Source organism: Crocodylus siamensis, chromosome 2, assembly GCF_052110815.1.
Source record: "Crocodylus siamensis isolate JL-2025a chromosome 2, ASM5211081v1, whole genome shotgun sequence".
Taxonomy (NCBI): domain Eukaryota; kingdom Metazoa; phylum Chordata; order Crocodylia; family Crocodylidae; genus Crocodylus; species Crocodylus siamensis.
In genome coordinates this window covers 5764106-5776151 of record NC_143396.1, presented here as the reverse complement: position 1 = coordinate 5776151, position 12046 = coordinate 5764106, and the positions used below count along the sequence as shown (strand labels likewise).

At 54.1% G+C, this 12046-nt stretch overlaps 2 protein-coding genes across 5 annotated transcripts in view; one reads left to right on the top strand and one right to left on the bottom strand.

Moving 5' to 3' along the window:
* The window catches only part of RNF24 (ring finger protein 24), a 63049-nt gene extending 54693 nt beyond the window's left edge, over positions 1 to 8356 (bottom strand). Inside the window, exon 1 of one of the 2 annotated variants that reach the window (XM_090035075.1) lies at positions 8235 to 8356. The gene's annotated coding sequence lies outside the window, so the exon portion shown is untranslated. The remainder of the gene's footprint in view (positions 1 to 8234) is intronic. The other variant, XM_090035076.1, reaches the window with a different exon arrangement.
* Positions 8357 to 8563: 207 nt separating this feature from the next.
* SMOX (spermine oxidase) overlaps positions 8564 to 12046 on the top strand; it is a 248957-nt gene continuing 245474 nt past the window's right edge. For 2 of the 3 annotated variants that reach the window (XM_090035048.1, XM_090035049.1), the window contains exon 1: positions 8565 to 9753. Coding sequence is in view for 1 of the 3 variants with exons in the window: in XM_090035052.1 (XP_089891178.1) it covers positions 9737 to 9753 (17 nt within the window). In the remaining 2 variants the exon portion in view is untranslated. Of the gene's footprint in view, positions 9754 to 12046 lie in introns of all 3 variants that reach the window. The other variant, XM_090035052.1, reaches the window with a different exon arrangement.

The following is a 12046-nucleotide window of genomic DNA, read 5'->3' as shown; positions in this document are numbered from 1 at the left end:
TCCAAGCCCGAAGGGAGGTAATCCCAACACAGATCAAAGGGGGCAGGAGGGCACAAAAGCCCCCGCGGCTCACCAAAAGCATCCGGGAACGTCTCCTACCTAAAAGGGAGGCGCACACCCGATGGCGGGGAGGGCCCATCCCCAGGGAAGACTACACTGTGGATGCAGGGGGGGGTCAGGGAGGGCAGGGCGGAGATGCGACTGGGACCAGCGACCCAGATCAAGGACAACAAGAAGTCCTTTTTTAAATACATAGGGCGCAAAAAGAAGGTACCGGGTAACATGGGGCCCCTGCAAGACACGCTAGGAAATTTGGTTGTCACACCAGATGACAAAGCTAACCTATTTAATGACTTCTTTGCCTCCATTTTCCTGAGCAGGCACCAGATGAGCTCCCCCACTGGGCCCCCCTCAGGCCCCAGGGGAGGCGCGCCCAGGCCCAGGGTCAGGGGGGGTCTAGTCGGGGAACGTCTGGAGGGACGGGATGTATTCGGATCAGCGGGTCCGGACGATCTCCACCCCCGAGCGCTGAGGGAATTGGCTGCGGTCATTGCGGGACCCCTGGCACGGCCGTACGAGCACTCGTGGTGCTCTGGTGTGGTGCCGGAGGACTGGAAGAGGGCCGAGGTGGTTTCCATCTTCAAAAAGGGAAGGAAGGAGGATCTGGGGAACTACAGGCCAGTTAGTCTTACCTCGATCCCGGGCAAACTTTTTGAGAAAATTATCCTGGCACATGTCCACGAGGGGCCGGGGGGGAGATTATACTGAGGGGCAATCAACACGGGTTCATTAGCGGCAGGTCCTGTCAGACCAACTTGGCAGCCTTCTACGACCCGGTCACCAGATCATTAGATGCAGGGGGAGCAGTGGACATCGTCTTCCTGCACTTTCAGAAGGCCTTCGACACTGTCTCTCACCCCGTTCTCATTAGGAAACTGGGGGCTGTGGTGTCGACCCCCACACAGTCAGACGTGTCGCCAGCTGGCCGGAGGGCCGCACCCAGAGAGCGGTGGTGGACGGGTCATGTTCGACCTGGAGGGACGTGGGCAGCGGGGTCCCCCGGGGCTCGGTCCTCGGGCCCGCACTGTTCAACATCCTCATCAGCGACTTGGACGACGGGGTAAAAAGCACCTGTTCAAATTTGCTGATGACACCAAGATGTGGGGGGATGCGGACACGCTAGAGGGGAGGAATAGGCTGCAATCGGACCTAGGCAGGTTACAGGGGTGGGTGGATGAGAACAGGATGGGATTCAACACAGACAAGTGCAAGGTGCTGCACCTGGGGAGAAAGAACCAGCACCATACCTACCGGCTGGGGAACTCCCTTCTCGTCAGGGCAGAGGCAGAAAAGGATCTTGGAGTCATCATTGATGCCAAGATGAACGTGGGCCGCCAGTGTGGGGACGCGGTCAGGAAGACCAACCACACCTTGTCCTGCATCCACACATGCATCTCGAGCAGGTCCAGGGGGGTGATCCTCCCCCTCTGTGCGGCACTGGTCAGGCCACAGCTGGAGGACTGCGTCCAGGTCTGGCCGCCGCACTTCAGGAGGGATGTGGACAGCATGGAGAGGGTCCAGAGGAGGCCGCTCGTATGATCAGGGGACAACAGGGCAGGCCCTACCTATGAGGAGAGGCTGCGGGACCTGAACCTATTCAGCCTCTGCAGGAGAAGGCTGAGGGGGATCTAGTGGCCTGTTACAAACTAGTCAGAGGGACCAGCAGGCACTGGGGAGTCCCTGTTCCCCCGAGCACTGCCAGGAGTGACCAGGAATAACAGTCACAAGCTGGCAGAGGGGAGATTTAGGCTAGACATCAGGAGGCGCGACTTCCCGGTCAGGGCGGCTAGGGGCTGGAACCGACTTCCAAGAGAAGTGGTGCTGGCTCCTACCCTGGGGGGCTTTAAGAGGAGGCTGGATGAACACCTTGCCAGGGTCGTTTGACCCCGGTGCTCTTTCCTGCCACGGCAGGGGTAGGACTCGATGATCTGCTCAGGTCCCTTCTGCCCCGACCAGCTATGAAACTCTGACAATCCTGAAGAAAGGATGAGTCCTTCGGGAGCTCCAGTCTCACTGCAACAGCCCTTGAGGGCTCCACCCCAATCTTCCTCCCCTTCTCTGGACAGCTTGCATCGCTCCCACCGCTCCAGACGGCCGACTTTCAGCTCTACCTCTCTCCTGCCAAGCAGTCTCCCGCTAGCCATTTCTTATCTCAGCCCATCCAAATCAGCTCAGACCTCATTTTCTGTCCCTGCTGTTACCGCACTGTGACCCAAGCCCCAAACCTGGTCATCCTCAGTTCCTCCATCCCTGTTGCACTTATTTGGGTGCCACCAAATCCTCCCATTCCTTCCTCCATACCATTTTCAAAGCTGTGACCTATTCTGCTTGCCCCGACGGCTGATGCTGCAGCCCAGACCCTTGCCATCTCCCATCTGAACTACGGCAAGTGCTGCTTTTGGGCACCTGAGTCCCGTTTGACAATGCAGCTGCTAAGATCATCTTCCTTGCTCGTGTGTCTTGCACACCGTCCCTTCCTGGAATCGCCCTGGCTCCTGTTTCAACTCGTCACGTGCAAACTTCTCAAACGTGCATGGGTGCCAGTGCATGGGTGGCACATTGTAATTACCAGGCGTAAAACAGTAAGTACGATGTATACAACTACTGTATCCTCTCCCCATGCGTATCACATCCTATTCAGCCCTCTGGACCAGAAACTTGGCTCTGTCCATGTGTGTACAGAGGAATGCCCATCTAGATAGAGATCTCTGGGAACTACCTTATCATAAACATTACATTAAACCACCAGGCTTTTGTAATTGCTGGGCCAACTGATTTTGTGGAGCAGAATATCTTCACGGTTTGGAGAGGAGGTTTTGTCTTCCCACTTCCCAGAGGCAGAGTAGCCCCGCTGAGCAGTGTCACAAGGAGGCGGCTCTGCAATTAATTGCTGGATGTGTTACTCAGCAACTTCCTCATATGAATGGCCCTTAGTTGCTACCTTACCCAGTAGTTTCACTTCCTGTCTGACTTCAACAACAAACCCATGCTTTACAGAACAACAAACCCATGCTTTACCTCCAACACTGGAGCTAAGCCATGACATTGGGAGTAACCAAGGGGGTCCAGGTTGCACAGCTCGTGACAGCCCAGCTCATGAACTAAGCAGACCACATCATTGCAGTTCCCTGAACATGCCATTGGCCCACACTCCTGCTAACTTACAAGGCTGCCAGAAGATAAGGGCCTCAATCTAGCCAAGACAACCTCTCTAATTGTAAGTCTGAGATATCTGCAGCCCCGCCAGGACAATGCAGCTACAAAGCTAGAAGGAAAACGAATGACAAATGTGAAGTCTCCAGAGTCAGCGACGCTGGTCTCGGATATACCACGTGCTTTAACAGAAAACAAAACATAATTATTGGATTTATCAATATCTATGTATAACGCCCCCCGACAGAGCACAGCTATTTTGTCCTACAGCTCCCCTTCAACCAGCTGCTGCCGCCATCCATTGGTGAATAATTCCCACAGCAGCACCGCTTGTAAAAACGCTTTGGGATTCCTTTTTGTGATGAAAGGCTATGTGTAGCAATTATGGTTTCAAAGGCGAGGCATCCTCTCCCTTCCGTCATCCCCAGAGTTAACCTAGGTTATGGCCTGGCTACAGAGTAGACTAGCGAGTCAGGGAGAGAGCTGGAACGGCAAACGAGGCCGACCTCTTTAGAAGAGGACTTTGCGCTCTCTTTAAAAGGCAGCTGTGCTGCCATTCTGCAGCACAGGTTTAAAATAGCTTCATTGATCTTGACCACTGCAAAGTTATCGAGTGGAACTGTTTTGTATCAGGAGCGTGGTAAAGCCTGTGCCCTGGACCAAAGCCAGCACCTCCTTGCTGTGATTTTCATTAGCCCCATCCCTAGCAGGCCAGCCCTCGCAGCTGTTACGACAGCAGCGCAGGTTCGGACAAGCGCCCTACCCTTCCAACATACAGACTGGCACGCGTGTCCTTCCTGGCTGGTTAAGGGCAGCAAAAATAAGTGGGGATTACTGGCCTCCCATTAATGGACATGGATGAAGAGAAGAAGGATGATGGTGGGGAACCCAACCTATGCTTCCCATATGCACGGAAAGCTTTCCCTGCATATCTGGTCAGCCCACAGCTTATTTTCTAATATAGCCTGTTAGCATTGCTGATTAAAGAGCACGGACTGGGAAATACCATCCCTGTCTGAACCACATCTCTGGACACGGTTCAGTCGAAAACCGAACTGTGGTGTGATGGGGAGACCTGTGTAATCTTCTTTTGGCATTGCTTTGGTGGGTCTGCTCTTGCTGACACCAGCAGCCTTGGAGTTAGCGGACTACCCGCGTCTTCCCCTTGGTGGGGGAAGCAGAGCCCATTTCTACTCAGAGAAGCCAACTGCATCATTTTCCCCTTGTCCAGAAGCCTGACATACATGAGCCCATGATGGGTTACTTTATTGGAACAGAGGCCAAGGCACCCCCCACACCTCCAACTCCCAGCAGAGACCAGTAAAGGTGTGAGAGCTCAAGGCCAGTTTGCATAAAAAGGAACAGCCAACAGCCTAGAGGGCATTAAAGTTATTTCCCCCGGCCCAAATCAGCCAGGCCCTGAGGACCTTCACAGCACAAAGCAAAGCTCCTCGGTCCCAGGCACGTAGGATAACTGGAAAAGAACAGGGCGCCAGCTTTCCCACAAAATTACAGCCTATGGTTTATAATGGTGCAGCACAGGCTACCGTATTGTGGATACGCGTCCTTTCCAAAGAGCAAATATTTTTGCTTGGATGAGAGACGGTTTAAAGCTCAAACTGGAGGGATCTCGGGCCCTTTTTCTCCTGTCAGAATAAAATCTGTGAGGAACATCCAGAAGGCGCATGGAAGTTCACTTTCTCCCATTATTTGACTTTGCTTCTGGGAGAAGTGCAGAACGTGGAGGCAGTCGGGTGGATGGCGGGGTGGACGTCTGATCCTGGCTCCGTGGGGGTGGACAGGTCAAAGGGCGTCCCCGATGCCTGGATGCATCTGCAGCTGTTCGCGTGGAAGCAGGCTCCAGGGCCGACTTCGGCAGGTGGCAAGTCCTTGTGCAGGGCAATTAAATGGTGGGTGAAGCCACCTAGACCCCGTCACTTCCAGATAGTAAAGTTGTGCCACCGGGGCTAGAGCAGCAGCGTCACGTTCAAGTGGCTGGGACTGGAGTGGAAGAAGTGCACTGTGGGATGCCTGGAGGACCAACGGGGTGCCTTGTCCCAGGACAACCATTCAAATGCACTTTGTGATACCCCAGGAGAAACCATTAGCCCTTTTTATTTTCTTCAATTTTGAGCTTTGCTCCAGGACACCAGAACAGGATCTCTGAACTGCATTTTTCCTGGCAAGACACCAGTTTCTCCAGGGACAAATGTAATGTCTGTTCATAGCTTATGGAGCTCTACTGACTTGCTTGGCCTGGCGGCCCCAAGTGCAACCATATGCTATAGCGGCTAAAATCATTTCTCTGTAAGTCCCTCTTCCTCTGCGCCAAACCATTCACATCCAGGGCAGGCGACCGAGTAGCTTCTGACCGGCCCACACGCCAATACATCGGGGGACGAGCAGCTGGGAGCGAAGAGAAGTGTTGACCCAAAGGACAAAACAGGCGTAAACTGGGCACGGATGAATTTCGCCTGGAAAGGAGGAGAAGCGTCCAAACCTCCGGAGCAGGGAGGTTGTGGAATAGCTTTCAAACTAGTTTTTGCCTCTAATATTTCTACCCGTGTGAAGTTGGAGAAGGACAAACTGCTAGAGACAGTGGCAGACTAACCTTAAGGACTCAGAAAATCCTTCCCAGGCTTACGTACCTAGGAGCACGGCACAGGCAGGACACTCATCCGTCTGCTCCAAGACACAGCGGCAAGGGCTGGGAACGATGTGATTTGACACAACGGTCTCGCTGAAAGTTTCTCCCCACGGGTCAATCCGAGACCGCTGGAGCGGTCTGGAAGGGCCCGGGCTAGATTTCAGGTCCCCTGGCTGCCAATCCCCCAGCTTAAATAGCAAGAACCCACTGCCTCGTCGGGCATTGCTGGCACCGGGGCAAGACACCCTCCAGTTCATCTCAGACTCCTCTCTTTCCCTCCCGGGTCCCCCCCGTTCTCCTTTGGGGACAATGCTCTTGTGCCCTCTGCGGCTCGAGGGAAAGACTAGCTAGGTTTCCTGGGCTCCAGGCCAAATCTGTATTTAATTTTAGTTACAGATCATGCTGCGCTCTAAATGAGGTAAGCAGGAAAGATGCTTTATGAATAGAGTAATTGAATAAATAATCTGAGCCACTGGTGCTATTTTATTATTTGATCCGTTTAGAAGCTGTTTTATTTACACTTTCTATAAAAACGTGCTAAAGGTTTTGGGGGTTTCATTTTCTAGTAATGCTGTAGCTTATCCGTGCTGGGATCCAAAACACAAATGGGAAACCTACCATACCGCCAGCACGAACAAGTAAGGCCAGTATCATTTTACTCGGGTTTTCAAGCCATTTGCTCGCCTGGACACAGCGAGTCAGACTTATCCCTGCTATAACTTCATAAGGTCAATAGGATCCGAGCTGAAATTACTCGGAGGCGCGCCCTCTGCCAGACCACGCAATGATGAAGTCGGCATTTAGTTCATTCTTTTGATGGAATATTATTCCTGATGGGACAGAACAAGCAGGGATTGCTGAAGTGAGCATGCCAAATACCCGTGTTGAGGGACAGGTTTCACACCGGCTCGGTGGCTTTGTGCATGTAAGAGCAGAAAGAAATGAGGATGTGAAATTTTTAGGCATGACTCATGCTCCGAAGAGTGACTCTGCAGGCAGGAGTACTGTGGGGCTGATTGCACGTGGACTCTGCATGGCTTACAAACAAACAAAGGGATCGTTTTCCTACGTGCCAACCCTAGAGACTGGAGGCGTGGATGGCGTTTCGACTGAATCAAGATCTTACAGATGCGCGTCTCTTGTCAGCAATGCCTCGCACCCAGCCACTTCCTTCCCCCCGGCATTGAAAAGGCGAAAGAAAGAACAAAACCCGCCCTTGCAGCTCTGCCGAGGAGCAACGACCCCAAAACGAAGCTCGTTGCGGACCGCAGCACCTTTTCATGGCTTCGCTGTTACCCACAAGCATAAATGTTGTGAAAGCTGAAACCAACCCAACAAACCACACGCTTGCCTTTCAACTCCGCGTGAGCGCGCAGGGGCCAGAGCGCAAGCCGCTCTCCTCGCAGCCCAAGTGCCATTTCCGTGAGATCACTTGGCTGCCCAAATCGTGGCGTTTAGCTCGGGCTGCATCGGCTTCCTCCCCCGTCCCGAGGAAAGGCACTTGGCCATCAAACCCCTCTCCCAACCGGCAATAAAAAGGCGCCTTGCTTCACAAGCCTCGATTCCCTCAAACCCCAGGCAATTCTGCCCCCGTTTCATTCACCTGCAGATACCCCGACCCTTTCTCCACCCAAAAGTAAAGGCTCGCTCCAATAAAGCACGTTTTCGGGCACTTCCCTCGGAGCGTGCAAGCAGCCCCCCGGACTCCTGCGTGGCTTTCCGTCCTCTTATCGCTACAGCGATAAAGTGCTGGTACGGGTCCCAACCCCGCCGTGCGGCTCGCCGTAAGGGCGCACCCCAGGGCGCGGGGGATACGGACTCGCTCGCCACCAAACCAGACCTCCCACGCCCGTCGCGATGGGGGAAGCGTCCCCAGCCCCCAAGTCGCCAGCGACGGGTTGACAGCATGCGGGGAGGCCCCGCGACGTGTGCGAGCAATGCAAGGGGCGCTGGTGACATCCGAAGTCCCTGCATTCATTCGCCGGCGGCGCCGCCTCGGGCAGCGGACGGCAGATCCGGGGAAGGGGAGCCGCGCGCCCCCCGCACAACGGAGCGGGGCAGGCAGCTGGCGGCTCCGCGACCCCCCGGGGGACGGACCAGAAATGGGGGGGCCGAGGGAGCTCGGGAGCAAAACCGGCCCCGGCTACGCCCCCCCGCAGGCTTTGTGTAGCCGGGTCCTTGACACCTCCGAGGATGCTGGAGGAGGGGGGGCAGCACCTGCGGGAGGGCGGGGAGCTGCGGGAGCCCCCGAGCAGTGCCCGCTCAGCCCGGGGAGCCCCGGGGCTCCCCCCGCCGCAGAGGTGCAGCCCCCGGGCCGGCGGGTGCAATGCACGGGGCGGGGTGATGCCCTCCTCCCCCCGCGCCCCGCGCTCACCGGGACGCGGCGTCCGCCAGCCCGCACCGCACCGCACCGCTCCGCTCCGACCGCAGCACCGCCGCGCTCCAAACACAACCGCGCCGCCGCGCGCGCGCACACACCCACGCGCACCCCGCCCCGCCCCCCGCACGCACCGCGCAGGGACCCGGATGGAACGCCCCGCCCCTCTCCGGGCAGCCGGGCCGCTTCGCCGGCAGCACTGCGCATGCGTCGCTCGGGGGGAGGGGTGCAGCGCGCTGGGAGCTCGGTTGCTTGTGAACCGGGGGAGGGGGGGAGTGTGTGCGCGACAGCATGGGAGGGTGAGTGTGTGCGCATCTGCGTGTGAGAGAGCATGTGCGGGTGGGAGTGTGTCTGTGTGACAGCATGTGAGGGTGACAGTGTTCGTGTGCGTGAACATGTGAGTGTGCGCGAGAGCATGAGCGTGCATGTGAGAACCTGAGTGTGTGTGAAAGCATGAGTATGTTTGTGAGACCGTGAGCGCGTGTGAATGTGAGAGTGTGTGCACGAGCATGTCAGTGTGGGAGACCCTGTGTGAGTGTGAGGCAGTAAGTGTGCATGTGCATGAGTGTGTCAGTGTGTGAGAGCATGAGTGTGTGTCTGTGTGCTTGTGAGACCGTGAGCATGTGTGAATGCGAGAGTGTGTGTGCATGAGCATGTCAGTGTGTGAGACCCTGAGTGTGTGTGAATGTGCGAGTCAGTGCATTTGCGTGAGCACGTCAGTGTGTGTGAGACCCTGTGTGTGTGTGTGTGTGTGTGTGTGTGAGAGCATGAGTGTGCGTGACACCCTAGCATGGGTGAATGTGAGTGAGTGTGTGTGCATGAGCATGTGAGTGTATGTGAGACCCTGAGTGTGTGTGATGGGAGGGTGAGTGTGTGTGAGTACAAGCATGTGACAGCACGTGTATGAATGTGTGTGAAAGAGTGTGTGAGCTTGTGAGGGAGCATAATTGAGTGTGTGAGTGAGCATGACTATATGAGCCTGTGAGCATGAATGCACGTGAGCGTGAGCAAGTAATTAGTGCGTGAATGTGTGTATGTGTGAGAGCATGACTGTATGCGCATTAGTGTGTGTGAGTGAGTGTGAGAGTGTGACAGCATGAGTGTGAGTGTCTAGGGCACACACTGGGGGCAGCAGCGCTCACCCAGGGATCCTTTCAGGGGTGTGGAAGGCCCCACACGGCATCAGCTCGGTTCGGTGTGCAAACACAACTCACGCGACACACCCAGCAGTTCCACATACGAACTGCAGCATCCCGCCCGGCCTGAGGTCTTTGCAACAGAAGAATCGCGCTGGGCTTGTCAAGGGACGAGCAGAAATGAAGAGCCAGCGTTTTCCAAGGGCGGCTTGAGCCGAACGACGGGGCCTTGAGTCTGGAGAGCTTGCGAGCGAGTGTGTTCCCCGGTGGCTGGATCCCGGCTATGCCGTGCCTGGAGGTTACTGCTGCTGCCTCGCTGTGTGTGCTGCCTCGCTTATCCTGGTCTCTAGTGTCGGCGCTGGGATGCTAGCTACCTATTGGTAAATCTCATCTTTGTATCATTGAAGACTTTCCTCCAGGGGGTATGTTGAATTAAATGCTCGTCTTTTCCTTGTGAAAGATTGGGGTCTTCTCCTGAAGGCATGGCTCTGTTTTTATTTGAACATACCAGGTAGTAGGGCTGTGCAAAATTTTGCAGGGTGTGTCGTGTCGAAGCTGTTTTGACACATTTAGAGCTCGAAGCAGTGAAACAGAACCAAAACAAAAGGCTTCGAAACAGCTTCGAAATGAAACGAGGCACATTTGAAGTTTCCAAGTGTTTCAAGTTTTGAAGCTGGGCTTACTGGGCTTCAGCACTGGTCCCAGCCAGCAGCGGCAGCCCACTGTCATCCCATGTGCATATCCGGGGGGCTTACGCCCCCCCCAGAGGGGTCCGGCACAGCCCTCCTCGGGGTGTGGGCCCCCGGCTCTGCACGCCGGATGAGAGGAAACTGCCTCTGCTGGCAAGTGTCATGCATTTTGCTTCAAACAGTTTGAGGTGCAGTTTTCCAGAAACCCCTATACTTATCTTGAAACTTGGCAGGCTCCATACCCTTGGAAGGGGCTACCATCCCTGCAATTTTTATCTGAATGAGGCTAAGTTTTAGGCATTTTCATGATTGCCCATTATAGCCTATGGGAGAAATGTCGAAACAGTTTCAGTGAAACAAAACAGAACAGTGCTTCGAAATGATGAAACGAAACACTGTCCCTTCGAAATGATGAAACAGAAGTCGAAACGATACGGTGCTGTTTCGCAAAGCCCAACCAGGCAGATGTTGGGTGTATGGTAATTTGGTTAAACCAGGTTCTTTGGGTAAATGTGATATCTCTTATTAGACCAACTCAATAGCTGAAAAAATTGTTCTTTGCAAGCTTCGGGCACAAACACCCTTCCTTAGGCATAAGGAGAGCCTTTCTTCTCTGATGGCTCTGCTCATCCTCAAAACATTGCTTGGCTGGACAGGCTTTCCCGAAGGCCTTAAGTGGCATTTTGCCTTTTTCCTGCAGCCAGTTCTGCATCCTGTTTTTTGCCAGTGCATCTGGGCTTCCCAGTCTTGCCTACCAGTTTGACCAGTCTTCCTCTCCTCTTGCTCTCTCTGCAGAGGGTTGCCAACCCTCCAGGATTGCCCTGGAGTCTCCAGGAAGTAGAGATCAATATCCAGGAGCCTGCGGGAGATAAATGATAGGGCATTCATTAAAATAAATATGAAATGTTGAATCTGATTTATACAGTTGTCCAGTGGGTTTTAAAAATGTACTAGTAATGTGCATATGCCTTCCTGACGTAAAGTCATTAATGGCATTACATCATGTGATGAAACTTCCCAGAGTAGATTCAAACAGAGTCAGCACCCCCATCTGTGCAGCAGGATGTCCCAGCAGTGACTGCCACCTGCCCAGAGTTGCTGCTTTTTCTGCCTGGCCTCACTGCCATTGCTTGCCCAGAATTCATTGCCTGTAGTGTATCATGGACGGTCCGGATGCCTAAACATAGTTTAACTGCATATACGGACAAAGTGGCCGCAGGAGAGACACCGTTTAAAACCAGCTTTTTAGCAGGCTTAAAAGAGAAGTTCAAACTCCCTGCAAAATCCTGGTAATGCAGTGAAGGGCTAATGCTAGCAGCATATGCATGGTTAACTCTGTTGGGTTTAACAGTCCCATGTCCAGCCAGATTGATAGTAGGACTCGGGGTATATCTATACAGGCTCCGTGGTTGCTTGTGCAGCTCTTGAGTTCTCTGTCTCCGGAGGCCTTGAGAAGGGTGGCCTGCTCGGAGCATCCTCATGCCATATCGGGCTGGGGCATGAGGAACAGCAGCAGGTGAGCAGAGTTTTTGGCAGCAACCTCCAGGGCAACACGAAGCCCATGCAGACATCCTTTCTTTTTTAAATCTCAGAGCTCTCCAGTCATAGATCTCTGGGCAAACCTTTTCTGCTCATTGGGGTTTTTTTTTATCAGCAACAGGGGAAAGCTAAGGATGCTTGAGTGCCCCTCGGAAATAGGTAAGATGTATCCTGTGCCAGGAAGGTAGGGTCCTTGTGTGCAGGCACACGCCTTCAGAGAGCAGTGAAGGAGTTTACCATTGGGTTTGCTTCTGTGCTGCAAGTAAAACATGTTCACTAGGACTGCCTTGGTTTCAATTAAATACGGAGATCAGCTTGGGCAAGTTTAAACACAATTCCTGATGGTGGCTTCCAGCTATCGGCAGTAATAGGAAAATATCACACACTCCAAGCCAGTGTTTCTCAATCTTTTTAGATTCAAGGCACCTCTCAGAAAATGCCAGCT